The sequence below is a fragment of the Fringilla coelebs genome, assembly GCF_963513975.1.
Source record: "Fringilla coelebs genome assembly, chromosome: 6".
Lineage (NCBI taxonomy): Eukaryota > Metazoa > Chordata > Aves > Passeriformes > Fringillidae > Fringilla > Fringilla coelebs.
In genome coordinates, this window is record NC_140034.1 from 31,340,264 (window position 1) to 31,357,046 (window position 16,783).

Consider the following 16,783-nt stretch of genomic DNA (forward strand, 5'->3'; position numbering starts at 1 on the left):
GTCACTTAAGCATCCCCCAAAAATCTTTTTTGATCCATCCCTCCTAAGGAGCTCTATATTACAGTAATAAATACAAGAAGGAAAGTCAGTATCAGTCAAATCCAAAAAGAGCAGCTGAGTAACTATGGCAGTAAGGTACTCATTAATGCTGGTTCAGAAAGTGACTGGGAGAACTGCTTTTCTCCTGTCAGCTAAATAAACAGGTAGCATAAACAAAGACTGTAGGATAATAAAAAAAAAAAAAAAACCTGGCCAAAAATTGTTTATTTATGCCTGTTCACCAAATGACCCCTTCCAAACTAATCAATTAAACAGTATATTTAGTAACTTTGGATTTGATACAACAGAATAGACTACTAGAAGAATACTGTTACAGAACCGCAGAATGACCTGGGTTGAAAGAACGTTGAAGAACATCTCATTCCAACCCCTTGCCACGGGCAGGGACAACCTCCACTAGACCAGCCTGTGCAGCACCCCATCCAATCTGGCCTTGAACACTTTCAGGACAGAGGCATCTGCAGCTCCTCCTGGAAACCTTTCACCACTCTTACAGTAAAGAACTTCTTCCTTATATTCTACCCAAATCTACCTCCTTTATTCCACACATTTTACGGATACTGGGAGTTGCCCCAACTCCAGTGCAAGATGTTACACTTGGCCTTGTTTGCATTCCCACTACTCAAGCAAATCAGGGTCCCTCTTAGGGCATCCCTCCCTCAAACAGGGATTCCATCCCTGCACTAAATCACAGTGAGGTGGGTATTCTTTCTAAAATTTTATATCTATTATTTTTTAAAGCTGTACAGGTCTCCATCAATACTGAGACTTGTCCATAATGGACACTTCATGCTACAGGTTGCTGAGCTGCAATATGCTTTATTCTTCCTGCTCTGACAGAATTATGCACAGAGGTTAGGTTCCAGTTTAACTGTTTCCAGTGTCTAGAACTGGAATCATAGAGGATGACACAACATAGTGACCAGAAAACAAAAATGAAACTAAATTCTCACCTGACCAAATTTTAACGTTTCAATTCTAATGCTAACGCAGACTTAATTTTAAGAAAAAAAAAAATTTAAAAAAATCTTTTTAATCTCTAGGCTATCCTTTTACATTTTAGTGCTAAATCTGGGTAGTGCACCCTATCACTACTGTCACTGTACTTATCCACGCAATGCTTGAATTATTGGGAAAAAAAGCCAAAATAAAACATGTTTTTGTTATGATGCAAAAGATTTTCATTTATAATACATATAATTTTAATTTAAATATGATATTTTAAAACAACTTATTTTTTCAGACTTCTAGAACTGATTCAGATTTTTTTCTAGAATCATGTAAATTCCATGTCTCTACACTGACCTGTAAGCAGCAACTCTAAGTCCAAGTAAGTATATTTTACCTGTTATCTTGCAATTGTATTCGTGTCCAGTACAAAGGCTTCATGGGACGGCCAGGTTCAATGGCAGGTTTTCGAGGACCTTGGTTTGAAGATAAAGTGCTATTAAAAAAGAACCCAGGCCCAGGAGGTGGAGGGGGTGGAGGTAACCCAGATCCAGGCAGTGGAGGAGGAACAGGAGGTCCCAGCCCTGGAAGAGGCGGTGGTGGTGGTGGTGGTGCTTGAACATTCCTACAGCCTTCAGAAAGTGGAGGTGGCAGCGGTGGACCAGATCCAAACTGAGATGTCAGTGAAGCCAGACCCATTGGCAAAGGTGGTGGTGGAGGAACTACAGTGGACAGTGAAGAATCAGGAAGGGGAGGAGGTGGTGGTGGCGGTGGTGGAGGCAGCATTTGTTTTGGTTGACAAGACAAGACACTTTCTGATGACTGTACATTGTAATTGTCCTTATTTTCACTTTGGGCAGATATACTATGTGTCAAAGAAGAAATATTAAGCTTTTTGGGTACTATTTGGTTATTTTTCACAGCTCTGTTTTCCTCTTCGCTAGGCTTTATGAAAGTTTCTCTGTCAGTCTGTATACATACATTTCGGTATGCCTTTGGTGGGTTATCATCTTCAGTAGAAACACCAATATCCTTTGCTTTTTCACTTCTTCTGTTTAATTTATTATCAAGTTCATTCTTCAGATGTGCAATGGTTTCCTCAAGCTGAGCAGTTGAGACAGCATGTTCTCCGCGAATATGGAATACCCTGAGTTCAAACTGAGACTGCAGAGCAACAAGAAAAACACACCCTTAGTGCAAATATTTTTTGAAGCGTTTATTTTGTAGTTTGTTAGAAACCTTCACATTTAAACTATGTTCTTAATCAAAGTGGGAAACACTTCTCTTTCCCAGTTCTAAATGGTTTTAATTCAAGCTACTATATAATTGGACAATTACTAATCTTTAATAAAATGTAAGCAGGGTGTGTTTTAACAAATTATATTTTGTAAGGAAAAATCCAGAACATCAATTTGGGCAACTTTTAAGTTGTATAGTATCTTTAAGCAGACTTACCGGTTTTTAATTGAATGCAATAATTAATGGATATTATTTTATATATAAATATTATATATATACATAAAAATCAATGGATATATTTCCCATATATTATGGAAAAAAAGTACCTTTTTCAAATGTTATTCTATTTAATGACATGAGTTTATTGCTTGTTTCATTTACTATATATGTCATACGTATATAGAGATAACATGCTAGGAAGTAAAAAATAGATTAAACACAATGGAGGTTGAAATTCATTCAAGATAAAACATTAAATAAAGTAATATCTCAATCTATTAAGTGTTATCATCAATAAAATTCACAGAATTTCACACATAAATTCTTCAAGCTTATCTCTGCTATTATATTAAAATTTCATTTCTTCCAGATATATTTTAATCTACAATTCAGGAAATTAAATATTAGAACCAAGAGAATCAAGAGGATTTCACTGTATAACTAAGTCAGTAAGGAAAAAACCACACTTTTCTTATGATATGTCAGAAAGATACAAAACATCTGGCACAGAAATATTTCCTTTAAAAAATCCAATACAATCCAATACTACTATTCCGGGTAATTAGGTGCCTACAAGTTAATTTCTATTATGCCATGATACTATCAGGCAGCTGGCTGATATTACCATGATTCTTTGCAAGGCAATGACTCCTGAAAAAGAGTTTTTCATGGTTCTTTCAGGATCCCTCTACAAAAGGGAAGCCAACCTTTTCACAGAAACAGCCAATGAGCTGTGATTTTTCCAAATTCCTACAGGCACAGGAATTTACACTTAAAATTCCCATGCAGTGTTTGTTAGAAGTGGCAACACAGCACTCCCTACTCACCATTCCAACTTGAGCATTAGGGCAGAGCTACGAGTTCATTAAGTAATGTGCATCCAAGTCATTTATGTGCAGCTCAACGTGGCAAATATAATGTAATAGTTGTGGTTTTATATTATAAAATGAAGCTTGACTAGATATGCAAACAAGATACTCATACTTACAGCAGTATCATCAGCTTAGATTCTAATCAATTTCGTAGGATAAAATCCAAAGTAAACAATCTGAACACACTGAGTATGAAATGCTCCTTTACACTGGCAAGTGTAAAAGTGGGAAATCAAGTTGAAGTCTTACAGAGAGAATCAAACAGATTTGCATTGGAAAAAACCCAATTTTGGTTAGTTTTATAGATGACTCAGAACAAATATGTATAACAATACATTTCCTTAGCTTTCTTACTTTTCCTACTATTACTCTATTAGCACTTTTCTTTACTATTAGTTCAATTCAACTACATGATTTTCTGCCACTTGAATTGCTCCAAAGAGACTGCCTTTCTTTTTAAACTTGGCATACTGATCCATAAATGAGGTAATGAAGTAAGTTTGCCTTAAGGAATTTAACAGGGTTTTTTTTCCATAGTACTTTGCTCCTATTGGACATCAAAAACTCCCTCACAGAACAATTTACTTTGAATGTTAAAGATTTTCCCAGCAGTAAATCTGAAGCCACCTTAAAAACACACTGTAAAAGAAGCACAGTATCTAACAAAACTATTTATTACATTTAAATGGGCATAAAAGCAACTATGCTAGTATTATAAGCCTTTCCAAATACAGATCTCCAGCTTAAATTTACAATATAAAATTGGTAGTTTAAAGTAAAAAATATATTTGAGGTGAAAGAATGAAAAGCAAGAAAAAGCATAAAACTTGCATGTTTTCAGAATTATTTTCTGTAATGTGAAAGAACCGTATAAACAAGAATTAAAGCTAAAAATACTAAGCATTAGTAATAACAAAAAAATAAGTAATATTTCCATTTAGTAATAAGTAAGAAACCAATTTTATTTTTATTACTTTTCATCTCAAAGTAAGTCTTCACCAAAGTAAGATTACATTATATACCTATGACAATACTTTCAACAAGTGTCAAGTATGTGAGTATGTGCTATGTTTATATATATGCATGACTAATACATACATATTCTTAATAAAGGTCTGCTTCCTTGAAAATATTTCTTAAAATGAGATAAAGTGCTCTAAAGTCATATGATAAATTGAATGGAGAGCAAACATCATCAACATGTAGTAGTTTGGTCACAACTATTTTAGGCAAGACGAAATATAAAATTATTTCAGTAGGAAACAAGGTATTTGATGGAGGGAAGGTATGTGAGGAAGGGTGGAGGAGCAGAAGATATTAGAAGGCAGCTAAAACTAAAGCTTATATACAGGAATGAACATGATTTAATTCTGAAGAAGGGCAGAGGATTTTGAAACCTATCAAAGAAAATTTCTATTAAAAATGCTGTATAAAATGAAAGCAAGACTAAAAAGAACAATGTGGGAGATGTTCATCAGCAAGGTTTAGATATATTTCTTTTCATTTGAAAACTGCATTTGACACTTTGCTGACTGGTATAGAAGCCTAGCTGCTTGCTTCCCAGCAGCACTAATTTGAGAAATCTGGATTGTATAGCTACATTCAATACCAAATAAACTATTGCAAGGAACATATTTCTATTCCCCTGACCATTTCATTTTCTTGCAGCAATAATCTGCTTTTTCAGAGAGTCTCAAATTAAGCCCTGAAGCCTTGGTCTGTTGAGGTTCTCTGGCCTTCCACTGTATCAGTAACTCTCACCAGTCAGCCATTGACATATTACTCCCTCTCCTGTACACACACACACACACACACACACACACACACACAGAGAATTGATTTAGCTGCCTTAATTTCCATGACAGGTAATATATATTTTTTACAGGTTACTTCTACAAATACCATATTTGAAGCATGAAAGCTTCAATAAAGCCTTATTACTAAATTTTCTTCATCCTGCTAGCTTAAAAGAAAAAGCCCTAATGTGCTGAAATCAGATTTCAATCATCAATTTGAAAGTACCTCTTGAGTATCATAAGCCTAATCCACACAGAAATGTGCTACTGAAAAAAGCTGCCTTGCTTTGGTGCAATCTTTCTTGCATTAACTGTCAATATTAAATAGGCAAACAATATTATGCTATTAAGCTAAAGTACACTGTTAAAATTCAGAATTCACAATAATTTTATCAGACAAGGAAACAGTCTGAAAATACATGCTGCAATTCAAGTAAGAGGGTTGCAGTGTACACAGCCACAGAAGGGATTGATCAGTGGTATGGCAATTCTAAGGGAAAAGGATCTGCGAAGGACAGCACATCACAGACCGATTCAGTCAACCCTGTATTAGAATAAAAAGAATTGTCATATGCAAAAGAAGTAATATTTGTGCTTTATTCAGTACTAAAAGCTGTGTGGTTTTCAGTTTAAGAGAAATTCTGTCCCTGTGTTCATGACCACTGCTATTGAAATTTGGGGCAGCTCATTTGGTCTTAATTTTCTAGGTTAAATCAACAATGCCTTTTGTCTCCACCTCACCCTTACTGGATAATGCTCCCCTTGTTTCCTTAGTTTCTTTCTGTTTCCACTGCTGAAAAATACTTTCAGTGAACCCTTAAATTTCCTTTGCAAGATGTGATTCAGCTTGAGTATTGTCAAATGCCCTTTTCTATTGTGAATTCTAAAACTAGCCCTCCTGGCTAAGGTACCTCTTCCTTTCTTCCACGGCTCTCTGCTTCCATCCAATACCCATTTTAAAGAGGCTGAATAAACAGGCAGTTCTGTCTATTCTTCTTGATAAAATGTCTTTTGCTTCCAAATCTGCTCTTGCTTGGAATGCAGCCTTTTTTGCACCTCTGATTCTGACTAAAGAATGTTCTTGCCTATTCTGGTTTTTCAAGCCTCACTAGTGCAGTTGTACTTACAAATCAATTTCTTTAATTTGTCGAGATTTGTCTGGTATGTGCCATTGAAATGGACAGGATCCATTTTCCTAGGGTAAAACCAATTCACCAAGAAAGTGATCCCAGCTGACTCTCAGATCTCTTCAACACAGACATTCATATTAAAGCTTAGAAGGCCTGTGTTACCCTCTGCCTAAAAATTACTTCTGTTAATGGGTAAAATAAAAGCCATCCCTAAAAAAATAAAAACCCCTCTTTACTAAAATACATGCAAGAGGATTATGCAAATATCCAAAAATACTAATACACTGTAACCTGGAAAACAACAGGAGTGCTTGGATTGGTTTTCTAGTGCCTTCCTGTTTTCTCCCTTTACACCCATCCCTCTGGTGCATGTCTCCAGTGACCTCCTTTTGGCATCTGCTAAGTGACTTGACACAACACAGAGAAAAAAGGCAAATTATATTTTCTGACAATGCCAACAACTCAGCCTTGGTCCCATGGGACCCAGGAAATGATGAAGCATATGCTCAAGGAAGAAAAATTCCAAACATTGAATCCATGTACAATACTGTTATTAATCATTACAGTATCAGTTGATAAATAATAAATTAATCACAAAAGCAAAAGACTAAATCCTCTCATTGATGTAACCAACAGGTTGTCTAAATATCTTTGAAATGATAATGTGAATTGACATGAAAAAATCACAATACCAATGTGACACCTTTTCTCTGTGCTCTGATATGTGAGAGAAAGATCACAGCCTCATTTCATACAGTATATATAGTAAATTACAGTCAATTAAATGCAATCAACCGAAGAATGTTTGTTGTTGTTTCACTGTTTTATATAATGTGATTTTATGTGAACAAAAACTTTTAACCATGACACAGAACTGCTCTGATATGAAAAGCTGTAGAACGATTTGTATGTATGAACACAAGGAAAGTATAAATTTCTACAGGTATTTACATTCAAAAAACAGTTGCTAACTTATTAGTCCAGACTTATTTGCACCATAAATGTTTAAAAATCCTGAGAATTTTAACAGTAAATAATAAAAAAATGTTCTCTAGCAAGCAATATGCAGAACTTTTGCTTTGAAACTAGCAAGTTCATGCTCACCATCAATGTCTAATACTTTTTCACGAGCACTTACAATGTAATTCTACTTTGAAAAGTGACTGTGTAAAAATGACACATATTTAATGAACAAAGCTGTGCTAGGTATATCAGAGACAGACCTCTTCTTTAACTGAGAAACACACACTTTTACAAGTTTTTACTCTAATTAGAGTGGAAAAATAACATATTAGGGAGAAAGTGAGCTTGATTTTATTCCCTTCTCTGACTTTTATACAGTGATTGTTATGTCTAATTAGTTACTTATGCTAAGACATGAAAATAAAAAAAAAGTGGAAACAAAGAAGACACAAAGTATCCAGGGATACAGTTAGTAGATGTGGATATTTTCTAGAGAGGAGGATATTAAAAAAAAGAAAAAGAAAAAAAAAGGAAAAAAAAGAAAAGAATTACTGAGTTGCCAAATTAGAAGGTTTTTTATATACTTTACAGCTTTTTTTCCTAATAGTCTTTTGGCCATCAAAGTAGTGTGCACAGAAAAGAGAGGAAAAGCAAATTTTTCAGAGAGAGCCTCTAACTTGGTTTTGTTCATTCTAAGTAATTTAATCTTCAGTTTTTGGAAGAGTTCGCACTTTTTTATTCTTCCATTGTGTTTACAAAAGAAAAGAAGCTCTTTTTTGTTGAATCTGTGTCCTTGAAAAAACATACATTTGTTTTAAATTTTAACAACAATCAGAGATTTAGCAAAGGATTTCTCCACAGGGAAAAAAAGTTAAACCCATGCCAGTTTACATAAAAATCAAAATTCCTCTCTAACAAATACCTCAACAAACATAACAGTTACATATGCTATATCATCACTGACAAGGGCACACAGTAAGAATTGTTCCTTCACCTCACAATAAAAAAAGTAATGACTGAACACTCTCAAACAATCCCAGATCTCTAAATATTAATGTAGCCAATGCATACAGAGTCCAATTCTCTTTCCAATTTAAAAATAATAAATACATAGCTTTATAGAGGAAATGTAGCAAAAGTAGTTGGGACAACAAACAAACAAAACCCCCGGCTATTTCCTACTCATTGTCCTTATAGATCCACTAGACTCAATATGCACAAATAAACTGGCCAAAGGCTGACAGTAGAATAGAGTGGGAACAGGAATTAAGTCAGGCACATGGAATGATCCTTGGGTGTCCTAGGCAGGGCCAGGAGCTGAATCTGATGACCCTCATGGGTCCCTACAACACAGCATTTCTATGACTGGGATTCTGACTCTTTCTCACTAGTGGTAAGTTTCCACTGACCTCCTAAGTATAAGGTAACAAAGACACTTCCATTTTTATCACTCTCCAAAGAGTATGAACAGCCATGCAAAGCAGATCTATGAGACAAGGACACTCTAGATATTTTCTGACCAGGACTATGTATTTTAAGAGACAATTCTGTACAAGATACAAACTGCCCCTTTCATTATGGGCTGCAGAAAATCCTATATTCTTTTAAGCTCCAGCATCTTCTCTTGCTGCTCTCTGTGGACCTTCCATTATCTCTTAATGTTCTGTGCTTTTTTCCATGCTCTTCACAGAGTGATCTCCAGGTTGCCATAAAGTTTGTGCTCCTTGTCTTTATTACCTTGTGTCTGCTCTGTAAACGTTTTTGTCAAGTAACATTAATCTAGGTATTGTTTCCTGCACTTATACACATCCTTCACTCCTTTCATGGTTAAGAACCACCACCTAACAATTTAAGATTACACAAATTAAATCACTTGGAGAACTTTGTTATACAACACATAGCTCACAACAGCTCATCTCCAGTTCTTTTTCTACAGCTGTCCTACATACATATCACTTTACTCAGATCAACCCAATTAAAAAGGGTAAATAACTCCTCCATAACTTCTAATGAAATAATCAGATAGTGCCCTTGATGTGCCCCTGAAATTTCTTGGTAACCTTTCAAGATCCTGCAAACATTATGAATCCAAACAGATGGAAAAATACCTCTAATGATGTTCATTGTATTCCACAGCACTCTCCATGTATGCTGTGGAATACAATGAACATCAAGATCCTATTATGTCCACTTCACCACCTGGTAAGTGATGTACTCTACTGTGGAATCTCTGTGCCTACAGAGAAATCTCACCAGAATCTAAATTCTTCTTGATTTATATCAAACAGAAAATTGTTAATGCCTTGGATTCACTAACTTCTTACCACAGGCACGTTTGCTAAACAATGTCATGTCTTGAAACAAATGATAAAAAACTTTAAAACACTACATGAAATAATACTTAATACAGCCAACTATTAACAACGTATGCTTAAAGGGGTAAATTCGGATTATTAATAAATAAATATTAACAATAGATAATTTAGCATTTTATGTAGATTTTAAATGTTCAGTAGCTAACCTATAAAATTCCCACCAATACTAAAGTTTCTCATTTGAATGAATGCTTTTAGAAACAATAAACCCATGAAAATATTCACTGACAAAAACCACTTTAAGCCTGTGTGTATCTCAGGCAGCACTGAATTCCCAGACAGTGGAATACCACACCCACCAGAATTTGCCAAAAAGTAGCAGCTACCTGTCATGCCATTCAAAAGCTAACAATCCTTATAGAAAGTGACTATGTGTTGATTCTTCCTAAATGTAAGATAGCCTATGCCAGGAAAAATAAATCCTACATAATATATAAAAAATGGGTACCCAGCTAAATTGAGACCAACCTATAAATTTCTAAGAAAACTTAATTTGGTGGACAATTTAATTGGAAAAATCTCGAAATATTGTTAAACTCCGCTAAACATTTAAATTCTGCAGAATGGAATGAGGTGACTCAGCATGCAACACGCCAATAAATGTAAATGATATACTGCATGCAAATTCTCTGAGGCCAAGCTAACCATAGTATCAAACCACACCATAAGCTAAAAATTAATTTCAAACTGTTGTTGAACTAGGACCAAGACCAGTTAACATGCAAAATCCAAACATTCCCTTCCTATCAAAAACTGTGTAGTTACTAGCTTACTCTGCTTCTCACTTGCAGCTGTTACCATAGTCTTAGGACAGCCTCAGATACTACGCACACAAAAATACTAATACCTATTCTCTCAGGTGGTGTTCAGAAGAATATATGCAACGAAGAAAAAATACCCTGAACATTGCTAATAAAATACTTTAAAATACAATATGTAGAAGCATAGACTGATAATTAAAATTCTATATGAATTATTTGTTTTGAGGATAATTTACTTGAGATAAGTTGCAGTATTTCTCAATTGCCAGGGAAATTACATGATGATGTGGCATATTTTGCATCTGGCATGTAAAATGTGAAAACAATGCAAAAAATGGCTGAAAACAAGTCGAAGATGAAGTTTCAGTGACAAAAACTACGGAGGCAGTATGGATCCAATAAGAAAACTGATTGTAGTAGAGAGCAAGTTGTCTCTGATCTTGGGAGAATGTTTTTGGACACCTAACAGCTTTTTTATTACTGTGGCTGATTAAAATGAAAAGCCCTACTACTAAAATGTTCTTTTTGATGAGGTTTTTTGCCATGAACTATAGACCTTGCAGTCCAGTGGGATACAAATCCTTTGATCCTGTGCAGTCACATAAATTCAAAGTCGTAAACCAACATTGAATTTGATTTTATTAGTGTGGCTGATGTTGCCAGAATTGTAATGCAACTTTGTTTTTCTTCGCTTTTCTTCCTTTTCTTTTGGGAAGGGGATGGAAAGGAAAGTTTACTGTCAACATTGCTTCACCATATAAAGAACTAATTTCTTTGGCAACCAGGCTACAAGATCAGCCATTATAACAAAGCTTTGTAACTATACAGGAAAGCAAAGATATATGTTGCTAAGTTGCAAACAATTAATTGAATTAAGTAAAAGCTGAAGCAAAAAAGCCTTACTAGTAAAGCACATGGAAAACAGCAACCAAAGATAAAGTTACATATCTATAGAAAGAAAATGAGCAGCAATGAATACTTCTCAACAGGAATTATTCAGCCAAATAGTGCCATGAGAATAAAAAAAAAGTAACTCTACACTTTTACAAACTAACAATTTTCATTCTTTGTAATGAAGATAACTTTTGTCTAAAAGTTTTGAAAATTTTTAGAGATGATTAGTCTCTCCACCAAAATAGTGTTCTCATGTGCTATCAAAACAACAAAAAGAGATTCTACATGGATAAAGAGAAGTATAACATCAGTCATGAAAATGATTCTGTATTTGTGTAAAAGACACACCTACTTTAAACTAACATATACTGCATGCTAATTATGCATCACCACACTACTCTAGACATTCCCATTATAGAATTTGAAGAAAATATTGCAGATGAAAAAGCCTCAGAAAAAGCAGCCTTGGTCAATTACTCAAAAGGGAGCAACAATCTTAATTTTATCCCTTCCCATCAATGCTTCCAAGTTGTGCTGCTATGCAAAAACTTTCTCTTTGACAGAACTAATACCTCATTCAGTGAACATGATGGGAGATATTCCAGACAAAAGTTAAAAATTCAATGAAAAAGCAGCAAGCTTTTAAGACTTCTGCACTGCGTGTGCAGAAGTTGAAAGGTATGTAAGAACAAAGTGTGGACCCTCAGAAAAAGAAACAACACCAGTATAGTAAAGGCATGACAATGCTGACCTGGAAAAACAGATTCTACACTTGCTCAAACTGCAAAATTCCTGCATGCTGAGTCATGGGTCATTTTAGTCATTTTCCTCAAGGAACCACCAAGGATACACCTTCTTTCACAAAAAACTACCTTGGGATTTTGGGACTCAACATATAGTTGCAAAGTCAGTTAAAAATGAATTGTGATTGAACATTTATGCAAATGTAAGCATCCCAGTAAATCTGTTAAACCTTAGGTCAATGAATAATAAGATTACATGCCCATCCTAACACATATTGTAAAGTCCAGTTTATACTTAAACATCCTGAAGTTAAAACTTCTGACAGTAGAAAAAACTGTGATGAAATGACTTCTATTCAGAGCAAATCTTGACTAATAAAGCAAGGGAGGGTATTGCTTACTGAACAACAAAATTAAAATCAAATACTGAATGGACTGTATTCATTCCAGGACACATATTCTGGAGAATATTGCCCACATATAAGTAAAACTTGTATTGTGATGTCCAAACCCAAGTCTGTACCATCTGTCTCCTACTGTTTTCTGTCCTAATTTCCAGACTACCTCTTTTGCCCTTCATCTTGCCAGTGTGGTGCCTCTAGTACAGTGTATGCTATAAGGACTGCCAGTCCCAGGATCTCTACTCACTGTTTTTTACCTGAAATTGTACCTTTCACATCTCCATACATACGTCCAGCTATTGCTGTCTGCTTTGCATTCCAGTGGGTTCTCTTTCATTGCCTAATCATCAATAAGAGGGTCAGGAGACAGAGTTTCATTTTGAAAGCATTTTCTGAAGGGTGATCTCCACCTAATCAAGAGTAATTTGTGTCAACCATTAATGAGTGAAATTTTGTTTTGACCCAGTGTTATTTTATAACAACTTTGGTGGCTTTGTGGAAATGGCAATTAAAAGTTTGTTCAACACCAGAAGATGCAATCAGTGATCACTAGATTTGCAAAGTCAAAAGCTGCTTAAATCAGGTCTTTACTGAACATGAGAAAAAATAGTTTTATTTTAAAAATTTTAACCTCCAATTTCAGACAGATTTTCTCTTACTGGCAAAATGCTCATCCTTGACAAATTTATCCCTGTTCCTGTTAAAATCAGAAATATTAGAGCCAGAGTTTTTCAACAACAGAATATTACACATTTAATTCAGAAAAAAATGCCTTACAACTACTAGATTCAAACAAGTATCTGGTGTAGTAAATTTCAAAGTACAGATAATTTTGGCAAGAAAGCATGGCATACATGTTTTCAAAATTAAAATGGTAACTTTTACACTACTTAATTTTTAATGGTTTTTATATATCTATGATGCCACTTCAATGAATTTCTCTTCTATACAATTGTTTTCTATGTTACAGAGATCTTTAATATCTGTGAAAATAAAATGTCCTCTCGTTCAAAGTGTGTGCTCTACTTTATTCTCCTGACTATATAACATGTTTATACAAGGCAAGGTGATGGGATAAATTAACTTTCATAAACTACGAAAAATGCAGGTTATAAGGAACGTTAAGAGTTTTGTTTTAGCCCTAACTAAGCAGAATTTTTTGCAATGTGTGTAAATTTGAGCAGGGACTCAGTCTTGCTGAAGTTTGAACGCTATAATTTGTCCTGCTCTATGCACATTTTAACTATGTACTACCATCTCCATGTGCTGAAATAGAGTTAGAGATTTTTCACTGTTTTCAATCTAGGGAATATGGTCTGTGGTAATTTCTTAAATAAACAGGAGAATCCTTGGATCAACATGTGGAATTAACAGCATTCTGCAGCTGACATGAAGTTTAAACAATCCAAGTCTCACAGCGAAATTGCATTGAAAATAACAGAATGGCAATATGGCAAGTGGCCATACTGAAAAAAACCCACAACACAATGAAAGAAGAATCTTCCAGGATATTCAAACTATCTGATAAGAAAATATTAACAATGTAAACATATTGTTAAAGGAAAATAAGGATGAGAAGCATACATTCCATCAAAAATATGACAATTGGAGGAGAAGAATGGGAAAATATTGTTTACTGTAAGTATCAGAGCACAGCAGGGATGCTTAAAATGTCATCAAGAATTTTATTATGGAGTATGATTTGAATACAGAAATTGTAATGTGCAATTTTTTAAAATATTACCTAACTGGGGAGTATCTTCACACAACATGAGGAATCATTACAAGCTTCATTTCTGAATGAAGATGAAATTGTCAAGTGGTTCCAAAGAGATTAAGTGCTGTTTGCTGTAGAAAGATACTGTTTTATTGCTCCTGTCCTTTGCTCCCTAGTCTGCCACTTTATCTTCTCTAGTAACAGCTATGCAAATTTTTCAGCACAGGAAAACTTTTTTTCCTGCTGGGATTTTACTATTTTTGGAAATGTAAGTTTTAAAGATAATGTTGCTCCCATTGTCTGGCAACCTTAGGAGTTCTGAAATCAGTATTTTAATACAATTTCATAGGAGTTCAGTCTCTTTTTTCTCATAACTTTTATGCTTTTTTCCATCTTTACATTTTTTCCTTTCTTGCATTGCAGAGAGGCTCTGCAGGAAACAGGGAGAATTCCTCCAAGAGGACGAAGTAACCAAGAAGAAGATTCATAAAGGCCCACAGTACACACACAGTGGTGCAACCATACATTTAGCAGCTGAAAGACTGAAACATTTCAAGTTAGGCAAGATTACTATCAATAATTAACCACAAGCTGGGAGACCTTCATCAGTTCACCACATGGAAATGCTGAAAAGCCTGAACAGCTCATTAGGAAAGACTGGCTAATAAACCCTTGCTGACCTTGGCTGCTCCTTTGAGCTGCAGCTCCACCAGAGAGAGAAGCATACATGATACAGATTTTCTTCTGTATGTGCATGCTGGAATACAAAAATACAACAGAGAACACTCAAAGCAGCCAGCCACCTTATGGACGCATTTCATCTTGTTAAAGTTAAAACAACAATCTCATCCTGAAGCAAAATCTTATTACCAAAAGTCAGCATATATCCACATATATTAAAAAGTTTTGGATTTTCTAAGTACTGTGGCATATTAAAGCTTTCAACACTATTCATCATTGGACCCCATATCCTAATAGCAGATTTCAAAACGTAGTGACTTTAGACAAATCATTATATCCCTATCCCATGCAAGAATTCACATATGCACAAACAAAACTGAGGGGAAAAAAATTCTTTTTCTCCAGAAAGGAATAATAAAAATCCTTAAGAGCATCCAGGTCAGATTTCTTTCAGTTTAATCTGCTCAAAAGTATTCCAGTTTGTTATAATAGTCTACCTATAGAAAAAGAAGATTTAGGCAAATTAAAATAGTGTAAAATGTTTTGATTTGGTGTTAAAACATCCAATTTGTGATGCATGCTTTGAAGCTGAAATTAAAATTTACTTGGACACCTAAGTAAAAGACATTTTAAATTGCCAAAATAATACTGAGATCACCACTTCTATAAAGAAGTATTTTGATAAGCATTCTGGCATACAAGAGCTTTCAACACTATTCACCATTGCCTCCCACAGCTGAATTAAAAATTCCAAAATGTTGCAGAGAGAAGCAGCACTTTTTGTTATATTCACGTCATAATTAAAGAGCAATGGAAGCATTCATAAATGGAAGCATACTGACCACAAGGGAAAACAAATTGGAAGGTGAAAAGAGAAAGAGACAAGAAAGAACTTAGGAAGCATTAGACATGAAAAAATAGATTTGTAAAAGAATGAAATGGTCATAATAGAGCTAGAGTTTTATTACTTAATAAAATCCTAAGTGTTTTTATGCTTTTGTGGTCTCACTACCAAATAAAAACAAATTATCTTTAAGTTATCAGAAAATTTTGACTGGTACTATGACTTTTCCTTTCACATTCCTTTTTCTTCCTCATTTTTCAATGTTTTCTGGGGCACTTTGAGGCACTGGTCTTTAACCTCAATTTATGATATGAAATAGTTTTCAAAGTTAAGGAAGTTCTTCTGTGAAAAGGAAATTACTTTCTACCCACTTCTACATTTTAGCTCTCGGAACCTTCACAAAAAAAGCAAAAATGCAAACATTACCATGGAGGCCACAAAGGTCACCATGAACACCTCATGATACATTCTTCCCTAAATGAGGCCAGCTTGCTCTTTCGCAATGTCACGGGCAGCTTTATCCCAACTGCATTACCATTCACGATTTCTTCAGTTTCAGTAATATGTTCATAACTGTGATGGATGCAACTACACAGGTATACCAGGATTTTATTATATGATATTTACTGAATAATTTATAAGCTAGCTATAGTTAATTTTTAATCAAATACCTATTAATATTTCTTACACTGTATTATATGACATGCAATATGTTACTATTATGTAATAGAAATACCTGAAGATACTAATATTCTCAGTTTGGAAATATATAAAAGATCTAGGGAGCTGGTGGAAACCTAACCTGTGTCAGAGAAAAACACCCATGCACAGGGTACAGGGTTACAGGACAGCTAAGGACTTTCCTTCCATCTTCAACAAGCAGCCCTAAACTCCCACGTAACTAAAGATGAAGGGATATTTGGTAGGTTTGTTCTAAAGGGAACACAGAGACATTAGGGAAAAAGTATGCTTGAATGTATGCTTGAATTTTTACTCATTTTATCAATTTAACTTACAGGGGAAAAAAAGCATGGCGCACTCTTGTGCAGCTACGTGTTGGGTTAAATATTAAGCACTGCAGGCAGAATACTGCCTTCAAGTAAATTCCTTTCTTTCAAAAGTCAGGAGTCCATTTACATT

The 16,783-nt window shown here is 34.8% G+C and overlaps 1 protein-coding gene across 1 annotated transcript in view; it reads right to left on the reverse strand.

The window, feature by feature from the left end:
* Positions 1-16,783, reverse strand: part of FMN1 (formin 1) — a 125,382-nt gene that overhangs the window by 83,198 nt on the left and 25,401 nt on the right. The window contains exon 4 of the mRNA XM_084207987.1: positions 1,406-2,172. Within this exon, the coding sequence (XP_084064113.1) occupies positions 1,406-2,172 (767 nt within the window). The remainder of the gene's footprint in view (positions 1-1,405; positions 2,173-16,783) is intronic.